At 37.5% G+C, this 16918-nt stretch overlaps 1 protein-coding gene across 2 annotated transcripts in view; it reads left to right on the top strand.

Moving 5' to 3' along the window:
* Positions 1-16918, top strand: part of srcin1a (SRC kinase signaling inhibitor 1a) — a 66655-nt gene that overhangs the window by 23375 nt on the left and 26362 nt on the right. For both annotated transcript variants that reach the window (XM_016293444.1, XM_016293445.1), the window contains exons 4-10: positions 1446-1641; positions 3968-4260; positions 7266-8077; positions 9603-9695; positions 11725-11852; positions 12443-12463; positions 14960-15120. In XM_016293444.1, coding sequence (XP_016148930.1) covers positions 1446-1641; positions 3968-4260; positions 7266-8077; positions 9603-9695; positions 11725-11852; positions 12443-12463; positions 14960-15120 — 1704 coding nt within the window. The remainder of the gene's footprint in view (positions 1-1445; positions 1642-3967; positions 4261-7265; positions 8078-9602; positions 9696-11724; positions 11853-12442; positions 12464-14959; positions 15121-16918) is intronic.

Genomic DNA, 16918 nt, shown 5'->3' with positions numbered 1-16918 from the left:
CCCCCCCCCCCCCCCCCCCACTGGCTATGTATCTTTGTGTGGATAAACAAGCTCTTATTTTATAGATGTATGTAAGTATGTGCGTTTGTGTATGAGTAGCAACCGGACTGCTCTCTGTTGTGGATAAATGACCCCATTATAGTTACACTGGGGGGTCATCTATCAGCTCAACTTGGCCCCATTTGTGCTCAGACACTGTCTGCAAGGGAACGGACACAGCACTGCTTCTGTGCCTCAGCATTTTTTATGTGTGTGAGTCTGAGCTTTTACCTTGCGTGTAAATAACACACACTGCTTTTATAAGTTTTATTTTTATAAATGTGAATTAGCTGATTTGTTTTTGTTCACTTTTCATGAATTAAATCTAGTATAAACTTCTCTAAATGTTATTCAATTTATGGTTGAAAAAAGAAAAAATTATTGTTTATTAACTGTAATTCAGGATATACACTACTGTTGAAATGTCTGGGGTCTGATTGGATACAAAATGACAGTAACGACTTTCACAAAACAAACCAACAATTGTAATTACATTATTAAGGATCATAAGACTGGACAAATTACTGGAAAATTCAGCTTTGCCATCACAATAATAAATTACATTTTAAAATATATTACAATGAAACAGTTATTTTACATTATAATCAAAATGTCACAGTATTAATTTTGTTCTATTTTGATCAAATAAACTCATTCTTGTTGAGTTTTCAAAAACATTAAATTATCTTAAGGAACCCAAACTTTTGCACAATGTTTTATATTCTCTGAAAATAATATTTGTTACACAAATGCACTTTCAAATAAATTTGTCTAGTTTTAAATATGTTCAGCTTTAAAAAAGGGGAAAATGCTGATTTAGAAGCAGATTTTTTGCAGTACAGAGGAGAATAGATTTGATGTATGGTGATGGCGCTCTGTGGATGTGTCCTGCTCTGCAAACCAGCTTGCCAGTCTTTCCCCAGTGCACCCTGGGAGCTCATTACAGGTGTCTCTGAGCTCTTGAAACACACCAGGATGCGGTTGTGTGGATCCTCTTTATTAAATGCTACAAAATAAACAGAAACATCTGACAAGAAATCCACAGATGTGTGATTCACCGTTACTGTATATGCTATAGTGAGGCAGACTGTTTTGTTCTGTGTAATAGTTAGCGTCTCGGTCTGTTTGTAGAGACATATCCATAGAGACTTGTTTGTGTGTGAGTGATTTTCCTGTCAATGCATTGTTTTTCCCATCATTACACAAACAGAGAATCAGGTACTTTTTATCTGCCTTACTTTCTCACCCTGAGCTTGAGTACAAACTTGGGAGGTTTAGGTGTAATTTACTCTCGTTGGAGGAATTTGCTTTTGGTTTCTCCTTGTGAGTAAATAATGTCTGCCTTTTATCATGCCATTTAAAATGCTGGAAATCTCTCTCTCTCTCTCGCTCTCTCTGTCATTTAGAGCCGTAGTCCACGTCACTCCCAGTCCACTCAGTCGGGTTTGGCAGACCAGGCGTCTAAACTGTCCTTCGCATCTGCTGAGTCTCTGGAGACCATGTCTGAGGCCGACATGCCGCTGGGCTTCAACCGCATGAACCGTTTCCGTCAGAGCCTCCCACTCTCCCGCTCTGCAAGCCAGAATAAACTACGCTCTCCAGGTAACATATACCTTCAACATATATCTTTACCTGACACTCAAATACACAAGAATAAGTTATCAACTTTACTAGTGTCAGTGCGTAAGATTTATTTTTTTATTTTTGGATAGAAATGAATACTTTTTTAGCAAAGATGCATAAAATTTACCAAAGTGACAGTAAAAGCATGAATAATATTACAAAAGATTTAGAAATAAATGCTGTTCTTTTACACTTTCTATTCATCAGAGAATTCTAAATAAGTGTATCGCTGTTTTCCCAAAAATATTAAGCAGCAAGCAACTGTTTTCAACATTGATAATAAGAAATGTTTCTTGAGCAGCAAATCAGCATGTTTTAATGATTTCTGAAGGGTCATGTGACACTGAAAACTGGAAAATTCAGCTTTAACATCACAGGAATAAATTCAGTTTTAAGATATTTTAAAATAGAAAACATGTATTTTAAATTGCAATAGTATTTTACAATATCCCTGTTTTACTGTATTTTTAATCAGATAAATGCAGACTTTATAAAACATTAAAAAGATTTCTGACCCCAAACTTTTGAATGGTAGCGTACACAATTTTCCACATACTTCTCTTCTGTTAAGGCCTGTAATGGCCTACAAAGCCCATAAATAATAGAAAATGAAACATCTTCACTGGTGCCTCTTATTCATCCAATCGACTTCCTGTAACTTTCAAATACAACTATTGTTTATGAAACTCTTCTGAACTGTTACTGCATAACCAATTTAAATTTAACAGCCTCTTGAGAAACGATTTCAAAACAATTTCTGGGCGCAATTCAAAATCAAAACGCTTTGTTAAAATGTAAACATCATCCCAAAGGTTATGCAGAAAGTTACTTGAATGTTTGATAGACAGTTAAGTATTCATTATGATAAACATTTCCTAGTAAATAACTCGGAGTACAAGAACAGTTCAAGTTGCAATCAGATTAACTTCAGGAAATATCTTTGCTATTTTTAATAGTGATGTGACACGGTGCTGCATTACTTCTTTAAATGTCACATTGTTTTGTGCGTGCAGCTTTACAGTTGAGTGAGATGACACAATAATTAAACACATTCTGTTGTTTTTCATTTGCTGTGATGGAAAGTCTGATTCATTCTGTTGAATCGCTTTGTTTCAATGGGTTGGGTGGTATAAATGAATCAGTGGGAAAAAAACATGTGCCCCACTGTTCTGGTTTGCTTTTGGCAGAAGATGACATTTCGCTGTCCTGCAATTAGATACTGTGAAATGTTTTCTACTTGTTGATAGTTAATAGCAGTGCTTTAATTACAGCAGTACAATGCATTCAGATGAACTGACCTTCAACAGTTTGTTTTTTAGCTTTGTTTTCCATGGCGTGAAGTATCTCTTAGACGTGATACAGTGTTGTTGAACTTTTATAGCCGAGTGTATGTTAACAGCAAGCGCACAATATTTGCTGAAAGTGATTCGGTTGGAGCTCTTCCCCAGAGAGATTATTATCCCGTCAGCAGGAAATTTAGGATCGCTTGATGCCCCTTTAGGTGAAGTGCGTCGAGATAAACTGACAAAAACTAATGACAAAAAAATCTGCAGTAGGAGGTCAGCAGCCCTGAATGAGCGACTTGCTGTCACTGACATCCCTCCTAAAATCTGTCTGTCACTCTCTCTCTCTCTCACAGCAGTTTACAACACTTTATATTTATGATTTATGCAATTGAATTGCATATAAAATTGACATCCATTTGGATTACACAGTTTTAACATAGACTAATAAACCTAATGTGATGCTTTTCACACTTTATATTTGTCAGTCACACATAAATAAAACAGATAAGCAGCAGGTAAGATTTCTGCACAGTTTATTATCAGCAATTTTCATCTATTTGATTTTATTTAAACAATCTTTTCTTCTAAATGCATTCATTCAGATTGCTTAGAATCTGCATAAATCTGTTCATTGTGAAAAACATTTGAATTCGTTCAGTTAGAAAAGTATGAATATGGCATAAGATTCCAAAAAAATTCAATTAGTTAAAATGTATCAGTCAGAAAGTAATTGGATTTATGTATTGAGGCTGTTTTTTCAGTGTTTAAAACACATTCAGTTTATTAGCACTGTTACAGAAATCTTACCTCTTTCGTTTATGTATAACTGATGAATACTGTATACATCACATTAAGTTGGATAGTTTATAATAAAACTGCGTAAAGCTAATAGATGACAATTTTATATGCCATTCAAATGCACAAATCTCACATTTAGGAGCGTATGCTTCACCATTTTCATCTTGATCATGGTGGTCTTTCTTGACTTTCTTCTTACTTCTCTCCTTCTCTCTCCTCAGGTGTCCTTTTCCTGCAGTTTGGCGATGAGACCAGACGTGTTCATATCACTCACGAGCTCAACAGTTTGGAGACCTTGCACGCACTTATCGTGCACATGTTCCCTCAGAAGCTGACAGCGGGAATGCTGAAGTCCCCGAACACGGCCATCTTGATCAAAGACGAAGCAAGGAACGTCTTCTACGAGCTGGAGGACGTGCGGGACATACAGGACCGCAGTATCATTAAAATCTATCGCAAAGAGCCCATTTATGCCTCCTATCCTGCGGCACATCTGGCCAACGGAGACCTCAGGGTGAGATATTCCTCCTGCATTCAATGATTCAGTTGTTTGCCATCTTACATTGTCTCAGCATGGGCTTATGGATAAAAGAAGGCGCCAAGCATGATCCATATTTAAAGAATGTTTTCTTTCCCAAGTCAAAATAAGAAATCACAAGGTTAAGGATGTAGATCGCAGTATGTGGCGAGATGAAAGGCAAACCTAACCTTCAAATCGACGTCACGGCCCTTTTTGCGTGTTAAATATTTTAAAGGGACGTACCCGTTGTTTGATCCATTGAGCGACGTCTTTCAGATTTGGATGTTCTTGAACTCGGAGGTTTTTGAATTATGCACAGTTTTTGGCATATAACTTGGGAGTTCGGTTCATTTTGTGAGCTCACTGTGCTACCACAGGAGTTTGATGTGGGTTGACTTTGAAATCCGATCATGTTGCGTCACTCTGTTGATCAAATGTTCGTTTTTACTTCTCTGGTGTGAGACGTCTTTACCATTTCATACCCACTGCTATTAGACACGAGTCTCTCAGCTAACAATAGGCATGAGGCTGTTAATGTATGCAAATGTTTCTGTTTATTGTCTGTTTGCATGGAGTGTACTGTATGTATGTACACTGATGTCTGTGTGTGTGTGTGTTTTTAGAGTGTTGTCAGAGTTGGGAAAGCAGAATGGGTTTTCACTCATTTAGACTTAAATCAGTGTAATTAATTACTGACTGGTTGCTTGTATGATAATGAGATGCTAAAGGTTCATATCCACAACAGATTTTTGTTGTAGCAAAAGGTGCTATTGTTTATGTTTAGATTATTTAGTATATATTTAAGACCAATAATTGCTACTTAATTCAGGGGTTTTCAAACTGTATTATGCCAAGGACTACAAAATATGATGATCCCCTGTGCAGGACTGTGTCATAAAATATAAAGGCAGCTATATAGTGATATTTATGTATTATTTATTTATTTATAAAGACCCCTTCTGTGTGATAAAATACTAGGTGTGGTATTACAAAGACAACATGTTTCTAAAATTAAATGTTTTATTTTTCAGGGGGGGGGGGTTACATTTAAATTTTTGAAAATTAAATATTTAAAATATTATCTGCAGAATATTTACTTTAAGTTGCAAGAGTATTTTTTCCTACCCACTATTATGTATAACATTTAAACTGTCCATAGGATTGAATAATTCTGATTAATTTCATGATTTCTGATTAGATAGAATAAAACAGTAATAATATTATTTTTAATGTGTTAAAAATCAACTGAAACATGTAATTAATTATATGCACTTTGCTGGTCCTAAAATACGACCTCCTAGCACTTACTTACAGGACCCTAGGACCCGGTTTGAAAATATTCCCCTGGTTTCATTACTTACGATTCCCAAGTGTTTATGCAGTGTGTGTGTGTGTGTGTGTGTGTGTGTGTGTGTGTGTGTGTGTGTGAGAGAGATAGAGAGAATGATTGTGCAGAGGTTTTTTTCAGTTTTCTTTAAAAATAAAAATTTATACTATACAAAAATTCTATACACTCTAAACTGGAACTTTAGTTTTTTTTAGGTTAATTGCTGCTTTCATATTTTAAATAAAATAAGAGCTCATTGCACCTTTTGACCACTTTGAATTTGTTCAAATTGCCACTCGAGTTGAAACTCTACAGCCCTTCACTGTTTGTGTGTTTGAGTGAATATATAAAGCCCATTTCTCTATCATCAACAGAACTCTAGACAGAACATGTCAACTGCTCCCTGGAGTGTGTACTTGCATTTACGTCAGTGTGTCCGTTGTACGCAGACTAACAAGCTATATCCCTGTAATGCTTCAGTAAGTTTGAGTAAGTTTGACTACTCTCAGAGGTGGGGAACAAAAGGGAACAGAAATGGATCAAAAATGGATCTATTAGATGAGTGTGGGTTTCCTGGTGTTTGTGAATGGAGAGTTTAAAAGCTCTTCCTTCTGCTCATTGTAGCTTAGTAAAGTATATGCGCTCACTCAGAAGCGCTGGTGAAATCTGAATACAGTGTCATGTAATCCAATGTTATGCCAGTAGCTTTAGCTAGGCTGGGTGAAAGGAGTGAATAGGGTGAATGGAGCTCCCCGGAGTTGAATTACAGACCCATGAAAAGAAAGAGTGAGAGAAGGAGAGAATAGGGCAATGAGTCTAGAGCTCTGCTCTTGGTTTTTGTCCTAAACCTCAGAGGATTGCTCTTGCTTTGAGATGTTTGATTTGTCAGCAACTCATTTTCACTTTTGAGTGATTTTTGGCAAATATCCACTTTAACACTCCTAACTATGAATGGAACTAAATTATTCTGTTGAATTGGTGGCTTTTCAATTTTTTTTACATTAGATTTCTGTAGGATTTTAAACATTCTACCAGACAAATAAAATTGTATTGTACCATCTGAATGTAAATTATTTTTAAAAATCTTGAATTATTTTGCGTTTACATTATAAATAATAGAAAACTAACTATTTTAGAAAAAAAAATTATAATTGTTTTTTTTTTTGTTCGTTTTTTTTTTTTTGACAAATCTTGTTAAGCACGAAAAAAAAGCAAAAAAAATTGTAAATGTTAAATTAGAGTAGAACTTGCCAATTTCTAAAAACACAGATGACATCACTTCCTCTTCATTATGTCATTTAAAGGGATAGTTCACCTTCAGTTGGTCCCCATTAGTGTTTTCTTTGTTTTTCTTACCCATATTATGGAAGTCAATGGGGACCAGCAACTGAAGGTGAACTATCCCTTTAAAATGACAGTTCACTATTATTTTGAGGTAAATAAGTGTTGTGATATCAAATTGATTTCATTTATCAAATTTATTTTTGTATTTATATCAAAATTAGTATTGTATTTATTATTATATTATATATTATTAATCATGTATGCATTATGCATTCATGCATCAAAATTTTTTCTTCTATGACTTGGACACAGATTATTCAAATAAATTACCCAGAGTGATATATTCATAAAATGAATATGAAAATGTATTTTCTCTGTTTTATTTTAGAGAGAGATGGTTTACTCATCCCGGGACTCGTCACCTACCCGTCGCCTCAACACTCTCCCTTCCTCCACTGCCTCGCCCTCCTCCAGCTCTCCTTCTCGATCTCGTCTCTCCTACAGCGGAGGTCGGCCCCCCTCTTTTGCTGGTCCGGGCCACCCTCACCCACAGGGTCCCCAGCATCCGTCCCACTCCCACCACCCTTCGCCCTCTCACGGACAGGCTCAAGGCCTAACCCCCTCCTCCTCGGCCATCCTGGAGCGGCGTGATGTCAAACCCGACGAGGAGATGTCTGGTAAAGGCATGGTCCTCCTAAAGAATGAAGGTCTTTATGCTGATCCGTACAGCTTGATGCACGAGGGTCGGCTTAGTATCGCTTCTACTCAGTCCCTGGCCACCATCGCCGACCCTTTCGGCTTCCCGGTGTCAGGAGGTCTGTACCGCAGAGGGTCGGTGCGGTCTCTCAGTACATACTCAGCTGCGGCGCTTCAAAGCGACCTGGAGGACAGCCTGTATAAGCCTGGAGGTTCTCTATACTCCGATACCTACAGCAGCTCCACGCTCGGCATGGGCTTTCGTCTGCCGCCCTCCTCCCCACAGAAGATTCCCGACGTGCAGCTGAGGGACAGGGATTCGTTCACTGGGTCTCCCAGCCGAGGGTCACCTGTGAGAACCACCTTCCGCAAAGACTCGGCTTCCTCTTCGGTGTTTGTGGAGAGTCCGAAGTCCAGACCCAGCTCCAGTTCTGAACCCCTAGGAGATGGGAGTAAGGGACCAGGATTTGGGTCGTCATTATCTGGGGGCGAGACGGACACACGGTGAGCACTAGCAAAAGTACATGTACATTCATGTGAGGTTATTTATTTACTTTTTCATTGACAAACACACATTTTCATGGACAAGAACGGAACGTCAGTCTGCACACGTTCAACATAAATTAATAAACAGCATTTAATATTATGCAAATGCTAGAAAGAAATCCTTATTAAAGGTATAGTTTACCCAAAAATGAAAATTCTGTCATTAATTACTACCCCTCATGTCGTTCCAATCCTGTAATTCATATTCAGAACACAAATTAAGATATTTTTGATGAAATCTGAGAGCTTTCTGATCCTGCATAGACAGCAATACAGCTGACACGTTCAAGACCCAGAAAGGTAGTAAGGACATAGTTAAAATAGTCCATGTGACATCATTCCAAAATTTTTGTATGCTTTTTTTTTTTTTCATATTCGTCATCCTTTCCTATCAAAATGCTTGCTATGGATGCGAAAACACAGAAAATCTAACCTAATCAGATTTTTTTTTTATGACGGATGAAAGTTTCGGAGACGGTGTGTAAACGTGATTGACAACGTGAGGTCGGATTTATTTATTTATTTATTTTTTATTTAATATTTAAATGTATATTTTGGACAAGAATTTTGGACTCGGTGTGCAAAGACCTTTAATTTTATGACTCTACGAGAATATTTTTTGTGCGCAAAGAAAACAAAAATAAAGACTTTATTCAACAATTTCTTCTCTATATACAGTATACTGTATATTTAAATAACTTTTTTGAAAGTAATCATTTAGGAGCATATGTTATTGTTGTTTACGTCATGGTTGCACCATATGCATAATGCATTAGTCTTTAAACTAAAACCTTTGATTTTTTTCCAAAATCTTAAATATATAAAACATTAATATATATATAGTACATTTATAAGAACTTGGCAAAGTTGGCACATGATTTAAACAAGCTTTTTAATGTCTCGTTTGCTTTATCTTGTTTGTCTTTATCGGATTTATTTTGGGCATTGTCTTTTCATTGGGATTTTCTTGGATGTTGTGGCACATTTTTTACAGATACTGGATTCTTCTTACTCAGTTTTCTTCCAAACAGATTGATCTAACAGCTAAACAGTTTTTACTCTGTGCTAAGCTACACCTACTCACTAGAAAATGAAACATTTGCCCGGGCACTGGCACTTCATTATTGAGAGATCTTGAGTGATGCCCCTAGGCCAGGGGTGTCACATTCTGCTCTTGGAGGGCCACTGTCCTGCAGAGTTTAGCCCAGTTAAACAAACCTGAACCAAAGTAATCAAGGTCTTCAGGACTGGGACAAGTTGGAGCTAAAGTCTGCTGGACGTTGGCTCTCCAGGACCTGGATTGAACACCCCTGCCCTAGACAATCCACTGTTAGGGGAAATGTTGTCTTTGAACAGATATGACTGCCAGTAATGGAACATCTACTACTATAACAGTGTTTAAGAGAAAATTTAAGCAAAAAACCCTGGGAAATGTATGTTAAAAAAGTTTACACTTATATATTTTCTGTCTCTGTCTCGTTAGCAGGGATCGTATGGAGGCAATGGAGAAGCAGATAGCCAGTCTGACTGGACTGGTTCAGAGCGTCCTAACCCGAGCACCAGACAGTGACAGCACGTAAGACATGAATACATCCATAGAGCCATCTATGATCCATTTACATGGAACCAGTGCCAATCAGATGCTCACTTACAATGACAACCTATCTATAAAAGCCATCTCACATATACAGGCTTCTGATAAGTCAATCACAATAAGCATTTGACACGTAAAGATCATTGTACATGGTACACAGTAACTGTGTGAGTTCACAGTTCAACTTATTTTATGGAGAAATAACATTATATGGAGAAATAAATGGCATTTTGTTGTTCATTTTTTGTATAGTTTGATAAGTTTTCACATGCAATGTTAAATACGTAATTTACAGTAATTGCATCATTTATAGAAGCAGCCTGTTGTTTGTTAGCATTGAACTAAAGCAGTAGTGAGTGTGTGTTGTGCTCTCTCTTGTGTATGGAAAACATCTGTACTTAAGACTGTGTACCATGTAAAATGTCCTTGACACTAAAAAACTGTTTTACGCAATACATTCAACCATTTCACACATGCTCACTGTTGTTATCATGGTTCCATTTTGCTATCATGCGGTAATATCCTGTGTTCTCTTGTTTGCTATATAGCCATTGCCTTTTCTTATGTTTCATAAGCTTGCAAAAATGTCTTCACTTGCTGACTGTAAGTGCTTGTATTGAACTTGTGTGTGGTGGTGGTCTTTTTTGTCCTGCGATGGCCATGAGTCTCTTTGTACCCGATGCTTTGATGTTGCTGGACATTTATTATCATTCATATTCGATGTGACAAGTCATTCACATCAACTATTTGATGAAAGGAAATGAATAATAATTAGATTCTTATCTCAAAAAGAGAGTTTTGAAGAAAGCATTGAGAAGAGATTATAAGATTATTGTATAAATAGGGTGTTTAATTCAGATTAGGTAGAGTTAAAGATAGAAATGCCTGATATAAATCCTGTTGATTAGAGAGGGGTTTTTTTGTGTGTATGAACAAAAAGTCAGATAATCACAGTGCAAATCTGTGCATTTTGGTGTTAAAATCCTATAGCGCTGAAATTTGTGCTCATAATTTACCCTGGTGTAAATAGGCCTTAAAGATACTTTTAAGTGAGAGTTCATTGCTGACCTTTAGATGTTATTAAAGCCAGTGACTTGTGGTTAAGCATAGTGTTTAAATTGTTTTGGATTATAAAAAATAGGTAGAATAGATAGAATGGGTCAGAATGAAGAATAGTATCATATTGGGTTGTATAGTTCAGTTCTAATACACCACTATTCAAAAGTTTGGAGTTGCTAAAATTGTATAATGTGTTAGAATGAAGTCTCTTATGCTCACCAAGAGTGCATTTATTTGATTCAGTAATAACAATAAGTAAGATATACCACTCTAAAAAATGCTGGGTTGTTTCAACCCAACTTTGGGTCAAATATGGACTAACCCAACGTTTGGGTTAAAACTTTAATTAAAAAATTTAACCCAACAGTTGGGTTAGTCCATATTTGACCCAAAGTTGGGTTGAAACAACCCAGCATTTTTTAGAGTGCAGTAATAACAGTAATATTGTGAAATATTATTACAAATTAAAAACAACTCCTCTATTTAAATATATTTTGAAATGTAATTTATTCCAGTGATGCAAAGCTGGATTTTCAGCAGTCGTTACTGTAGTCTTCAGTGTAAAATCAATATAATATGGTGATTTGCTGGTCAAAAAACAATTCTTATTACTATTAATGCTGGAAACAGTTTTTTTCAGGATTCCTTACTGAATAAAAGTAATAATTTCTTTAAAAAAAAACATTTCTTATTGACTCCAAATTTTTGAACAGCAGTGTACATGGTTTAACACAATTGTTTTATAGGTTAAATAAAGCTGTGTTACTCAAAGGAATTGTAATGTGTGGAAATAGTAAAAGCGCAATAACAGTAGCATAACACAAGATAGATAGCAAAACCTTTTGTAAGCCATAGAGAAGGCTAGTGTAGTCGTCGTGTTAGAGAAGTGTAGTGTCAGTATAGTAATAGGTGCTGTAGTACAGTGGTAGTATCATGGCTGTATGATCCTCAGATGCGGCCTGCTGCGTCTCTGCATGATGGCGGGCTGCCCGCCGGACCAGGGGGCGGACTTTTCACGGCCCTTCCCTTTCTCTTCCAGCGAGAAGACCGAATCCACCAGCGACGGCTCTGCCACAGGAAGTGAGTCCAGCTACTTCTTTATGGTTGTCCAAAGCAGTTGTGAGGCAGGCTATAAAGCTAATGTCTAAAATATCATGTTCTTAGTAGATCAGGCTGGCTCAAGTTTAAAAACTGCTGATCTCAAACAGGCTTTTGACATATTAAAACAACAAGACATGAATCTTCATCAGAGTGCACTTGAATGAAGGACCCTACCTTGTTTTCACTCCTTTGTTCTTTTTTGTCAGAACAACCTTGATGTTTTCACGGATATTGCTCAGTGCTCCTTTTTGTGTTAGTTTTCAGTTTTGTTCCTTCTCAAATCCGTAACGGGTGTCCTCAGAGAGCGTCTTCATCAGTGGCCAAGCCTTCAAAGGCTGCAGCCAGGGTTTTGATTTGCTAGATTTGTCTTTGAAGGTTCTTCACGGTTAAGAGAGGTGAGTCTAAGCCGACTCTCACCTCAGTAAAGGGCCATCGAGAGAGTTTCCCATGAGTCCTAGTTTCCCCTTTTGAATCTGATCCACGAAAAGTCCAATTCAGCACTCTGTTTCTTTACTTCATTACGGTTATTTAGTTAACTGCCAGCTGAAAGCTTCTAATGTATGTTACAGCTGGCCGGCTGAAGAAGAAAGGTAGCCTTGTCTCTGCTCTCTCATATTTAATTGGTCTTTCCTGGTGTATGTAGTGGCCGTGTTTGTTTTTATATATACGAAAATGTGATCCTTCTGTTTCTTTAAAAAGATTGTCCACCCAAAAATGAAAATTCTGTCATCATTTACTTAGCCCCAGTTTGTTTCAAACCTGTAAGAGTTTCTTTCTTCTGTTGAGCACAAAATAAGGTATTTTGAAGGATGTTGGTCAAACATTTGATTTGATTATTCACATTCTTCAAAATATCTTCTTTTGTGTTCAATGGAAGCAAGAAACTCTTACAGGTTTGAAACAACATGAGGGTGAATAAATGATAGAAATGACAGAAGTTTCATTTTTTGGGGTGGACTATCCCTTTAATGCCTGATCCCACTGTAGTTTTCTATTGTATCTCTCCTCTGTGGCCTGTCTGCACTAGATCTGCTCTCCCTCAGTCTGTTTTCACTCCTGAACTTAACACATTCACACGCTGAAAATGAAGTGTGGGGAGGATGTGTTGGTTTTCACATTTCCTGAATCTTGGGGAATCAGTACATGTACCCTTTTGTTAAAAACGACTGACTGGAGAGTGCTGGTATCTCTGTATTCCTCACTAACAGCATGTTCCTGAATGGGTTCTGGAGGTGACAACACTCTTTACTATCCCTTTAATGCCTGATCCCACTGTAGTTTTCTATTGTATCTCTCCTCTGTGGCCTGTCTGCACTAGATCTGCTCTCCCTCAGTCTGTTTTCACTCCTGAACTTAACACATTCACACGCTGAAAATGAAGTGTGGGGAGGATGTGTTGGTTTTCACATTTCCTGAATCTTGGGGAATCAGTACATGTACCCTTTTGTTAAAAACGACTGACTGGAGAGTGCTGGTATCTCTGTATTCCTCACTAACAGCATGTTCCTGAATGGGTTCTGGAGGTGACAACATGCTTTGTGTGTGTGTGTGTGTGTGTGTGTGTGTGTGTGTGTGTGGGTTAGTGTACCTCTGTCTGAAAACACAAAGAAGGATGGGTGTAGAGCAAAAGTCCTTGATCTGGTTTCTGGTGATCTTCCTTTCCGCAGAGTTTAGCCTCAATCCTAATCAAACACACCTGATCCAGCTAGTCAAGGTCACTTGATTGAATTTACAGCCAGGTGTGTTGAAACATGGCTGGAACTAATACTGTGTTCAAATCCTCCTGGGAAGTTCCTCCTTAAAAGTTCGGAAATCATAATTATGACATTATGAAGTGATTTTGCTCAGAATAAAATAGACTCGCAGGGCAGTTTCACATTTCTTCCTCTTGATTTTTTACTTACCGACTAAGACAGAAAGCTTTTAGAGCTAATAAAACAAAATAAAGAGCAATAATGAACATTAGGTGTATAATTGTGTATTTATTGGTGTGTTTTATCACTCCATGCTTTCATGGAGAATCATTAGAAATGTACAGTACTTTGGTCTCCTCGTAAACCAACTAAATGGCTAGTGTTTTCAGGCAAGCTTTATATTTATTGTTCTCTAACAGTACACACAGAAAATCTGTACATACTATACTGCACCATCAACATTCACAGCTTATGATAAAAAAAACTATCTGCCATAATTCTTTAATCGACCTGACCTCAACTTGGAAAGTCTGGGCTTAAGCAATCTTCAGGTCAGAAATATCACAATCATGAGCTTTGTTCTCATGAATAACCAAGCAAAGTCATATTTACCAGGAGTTTCCAGAAAAATATTAAGCAGCACAACATCAGCATATGAGAAGGATTTCTGAAAGATAATGTGACACTGGTGCAATGATGCTGCAAATTCAGCTTAGCCCTCACAGGAATCAATTACATTTTAAAATTGTACAAATTTTAATAGCATGTAACAATATTACTGTTTAATCAAATACTTGCAGCTTTGGTGATAATGAGAAGAGTCACCAAGTCACCACTAATCACCAAGCCCACATTTTTGAAAGTGCTAATCTGCAGCACATGAGAGTGAATGATTTTGTAATTATTACCAATATAAAGCTACACACTCCTAACTGTTTTCTTTATGCAAATATATTCATTGTTTGTTAAATTCCATGCATATAAGTAGTGTAAAAATGATGCAGGTGCATTCATTTATATCTACTGATAAAACAGGAAACAAAGAGCTTTTGATCTTGTTCCATTTTGGATATTGTGTTTTCAACTTGAATGTGTTATGCAGTATATCCTAAAAGCAATTGCCTAACTTGGCTGTAAGAGTTTGCCAGGTGGACTTGAATCCAGCATTATCCTGGATTTCTGACTATTAAATATGACTTTATGTTTGCGTTAAACTTTTAAACACATTCGTTGTAACTTGGAAGCAGCATAAACTCTGTTGTAAGGTCGATCTCCAGGAGCAGGACTAAACAATGCAGGTGTAGATGGGTAAGTGCAAAATAATTCGTATTTGATTGAGTGCGTCTTTCGAGCTGACAGTGTAGAATCTTTGTCCTGTGTTGTGGTTATTAGCGCTGACTCCATCTGCCCCGCTGGCACTGATGCCGCCACCTTCATCTGGAGGCTCTCGGGCTTCCACCGTCTCCAGGCTACAGATGCATCTTCACCTGCATGACCTACAACAGAACGCCACCGATCTGCGCAAGCAGCTCGCACAGCTCCGTAAAATGCAGGTAAGACATTACAATCTCGTGCATCTTGACACACAGCAGGTGTTCTGATTGACTGATTGTTCTGATTGACTGATCGTGGCATTTAGCTTTCAGGGAGCTCAAGTTAAATCACATTTATTTATAGAGTGCTTTGTATAATACAGACTGTCAAAAAGCGGCTTCAAAGGAATAAACAGGAAAATAATAGTTTTAATACTGCAGAATTCATGATGAAACGAATTCTATTTCAGCTGTAAGCAGCTTTACAAAAGACAATAGTGTCATTATTCAGCTCAATTTAGTTAAATGTTGAGGACAAATGTTTCTTGATGCTCGAAACTTTGTAATTTCACTCCTACTTAGAAAGGTGTCACTTTTCGATTGACAACAACACTCACAGCATCAGTGCAAATGATCACACATTACACAAAATACTGCTCCAAATTGCTTTCATTTGATAGCTGTGAATTATGATAGCTGTATTTTTGCTTAGATTCAGTCATAGAAACGCACACTACTGGCACAGTTGGAAGGTCAGACATTGTCATTATTGTAAGACCTCTGTCTCAAAGTAAGGAATAACTGACAACAGACCGCTGAAATATTGAAAAATTGAATGCATACCTGAGGTCGAAATGCGGCATGATGCGAAGCCAATTACCTGTTACTCCTTAGATGTGTATTAAAATATGAATTCTTAAGGCAGTTCCGTGTCAGTTATTCCACTTATACCATGGAAATCACTTGTACGTGTGCTAGACTTGGTTAAGTGTAAAACACTATTCGCAGACCTGGAAATACTTCATAGCCATATTGGAATAAGTGTCAACCAGTCAGAATCAACTGAACAATGCTAACACCTAACACTGCAAGCCATCTAGATGTTTGCCTGCTGGCAGGGAGGACGATTTAAGGAGGTGATACAGAAGGTGATACAGAAGGCACAGACGGCAGGAACATCAGTGCCGATTTGTAGTCTTCACAATATCTCACAGTCTAATTTATTTACACACAGCAGCGAAAAACAAAGAGGACGTGCTGAATGGCCTCACCTGGTATTTACGGCAGATTTGTTGCTCCGTCCTGATGTAAAATGCAGCGATCTCGGTCATGTTTAGAGTTCAGTTTGGAAAGTTTGCATGCGTTACACACTTCAACATTCAAACCAGAGGACTTGATGGTAAAATCAAACCTATTTGAACGTTTTTGAACATTTTTGATTGTGTTACTGATGATTTTAATACATATTTGCAAAAGATAGACACTGACAATTTTGGATTCAAAATCACTTACTTTTTACATTACAGAAAGTTTATATTGAAATGCTGGTGTTCTGTACCTGTGTGTGTTAAGTTGGGCAGAAATACAGAGAAACAGACAGAAAAAGCGGAAGAAGAGTGATGTTTGATAAGTTACCTCTATGGGGAACAGGGAACATTCAGATACTGTATCAATCAGAAACGTATCTGTCAAAATGTCAGATTTTTTAGATATGGACCAACTATCTCAAGACAGCAGTCGTCTCTGACGAGCAGGATGGATATAGAATCTGATGTCTGAATGGGGCAAAATGTCTTAAATAAAATATGTATGGATACTGTTGTAAACTGTTGCAATTCCTTGTATGGCCAGCTGTCAGATTATCATGGTGACATGTTGAGCAGGAGTATGATAAAGGGAAATGTTTGTGTTGGTGAATGTGTGAAGGAGGAGAGAAAGGAAGGATGTGGAGGGAGCTTTAGGGAGGGCTGAAAGCCAGCAGAGAGGAGACGGCACACTAACAGTCTGACAGATCCTATTGGGTTGTGTGTCTGTCATA

This window comes from Sinocyclocheilus grahami, unplaced genomic scaffold (assembly GCF_001515645.1).
Source record: "Sinocyclocheilus grahami isolate Dianchi unplaced genomic scaffold, SAMN03320097.WGS_v1.1 scaffold302.1, whole genome shotgun sequence".
NCBI classification, from domain to species: Eukaryota; Metazoa; Chordata; class Actinopteri; order Cypriniformes; family Cyprinidae; genus Sinocyclocheilus; species Sinocyclocheilus grahami.
Note: the sequence above shows the minus strand (reverse complement) of the source record. Positions and strands in the feature narration are given on the sequence as shown.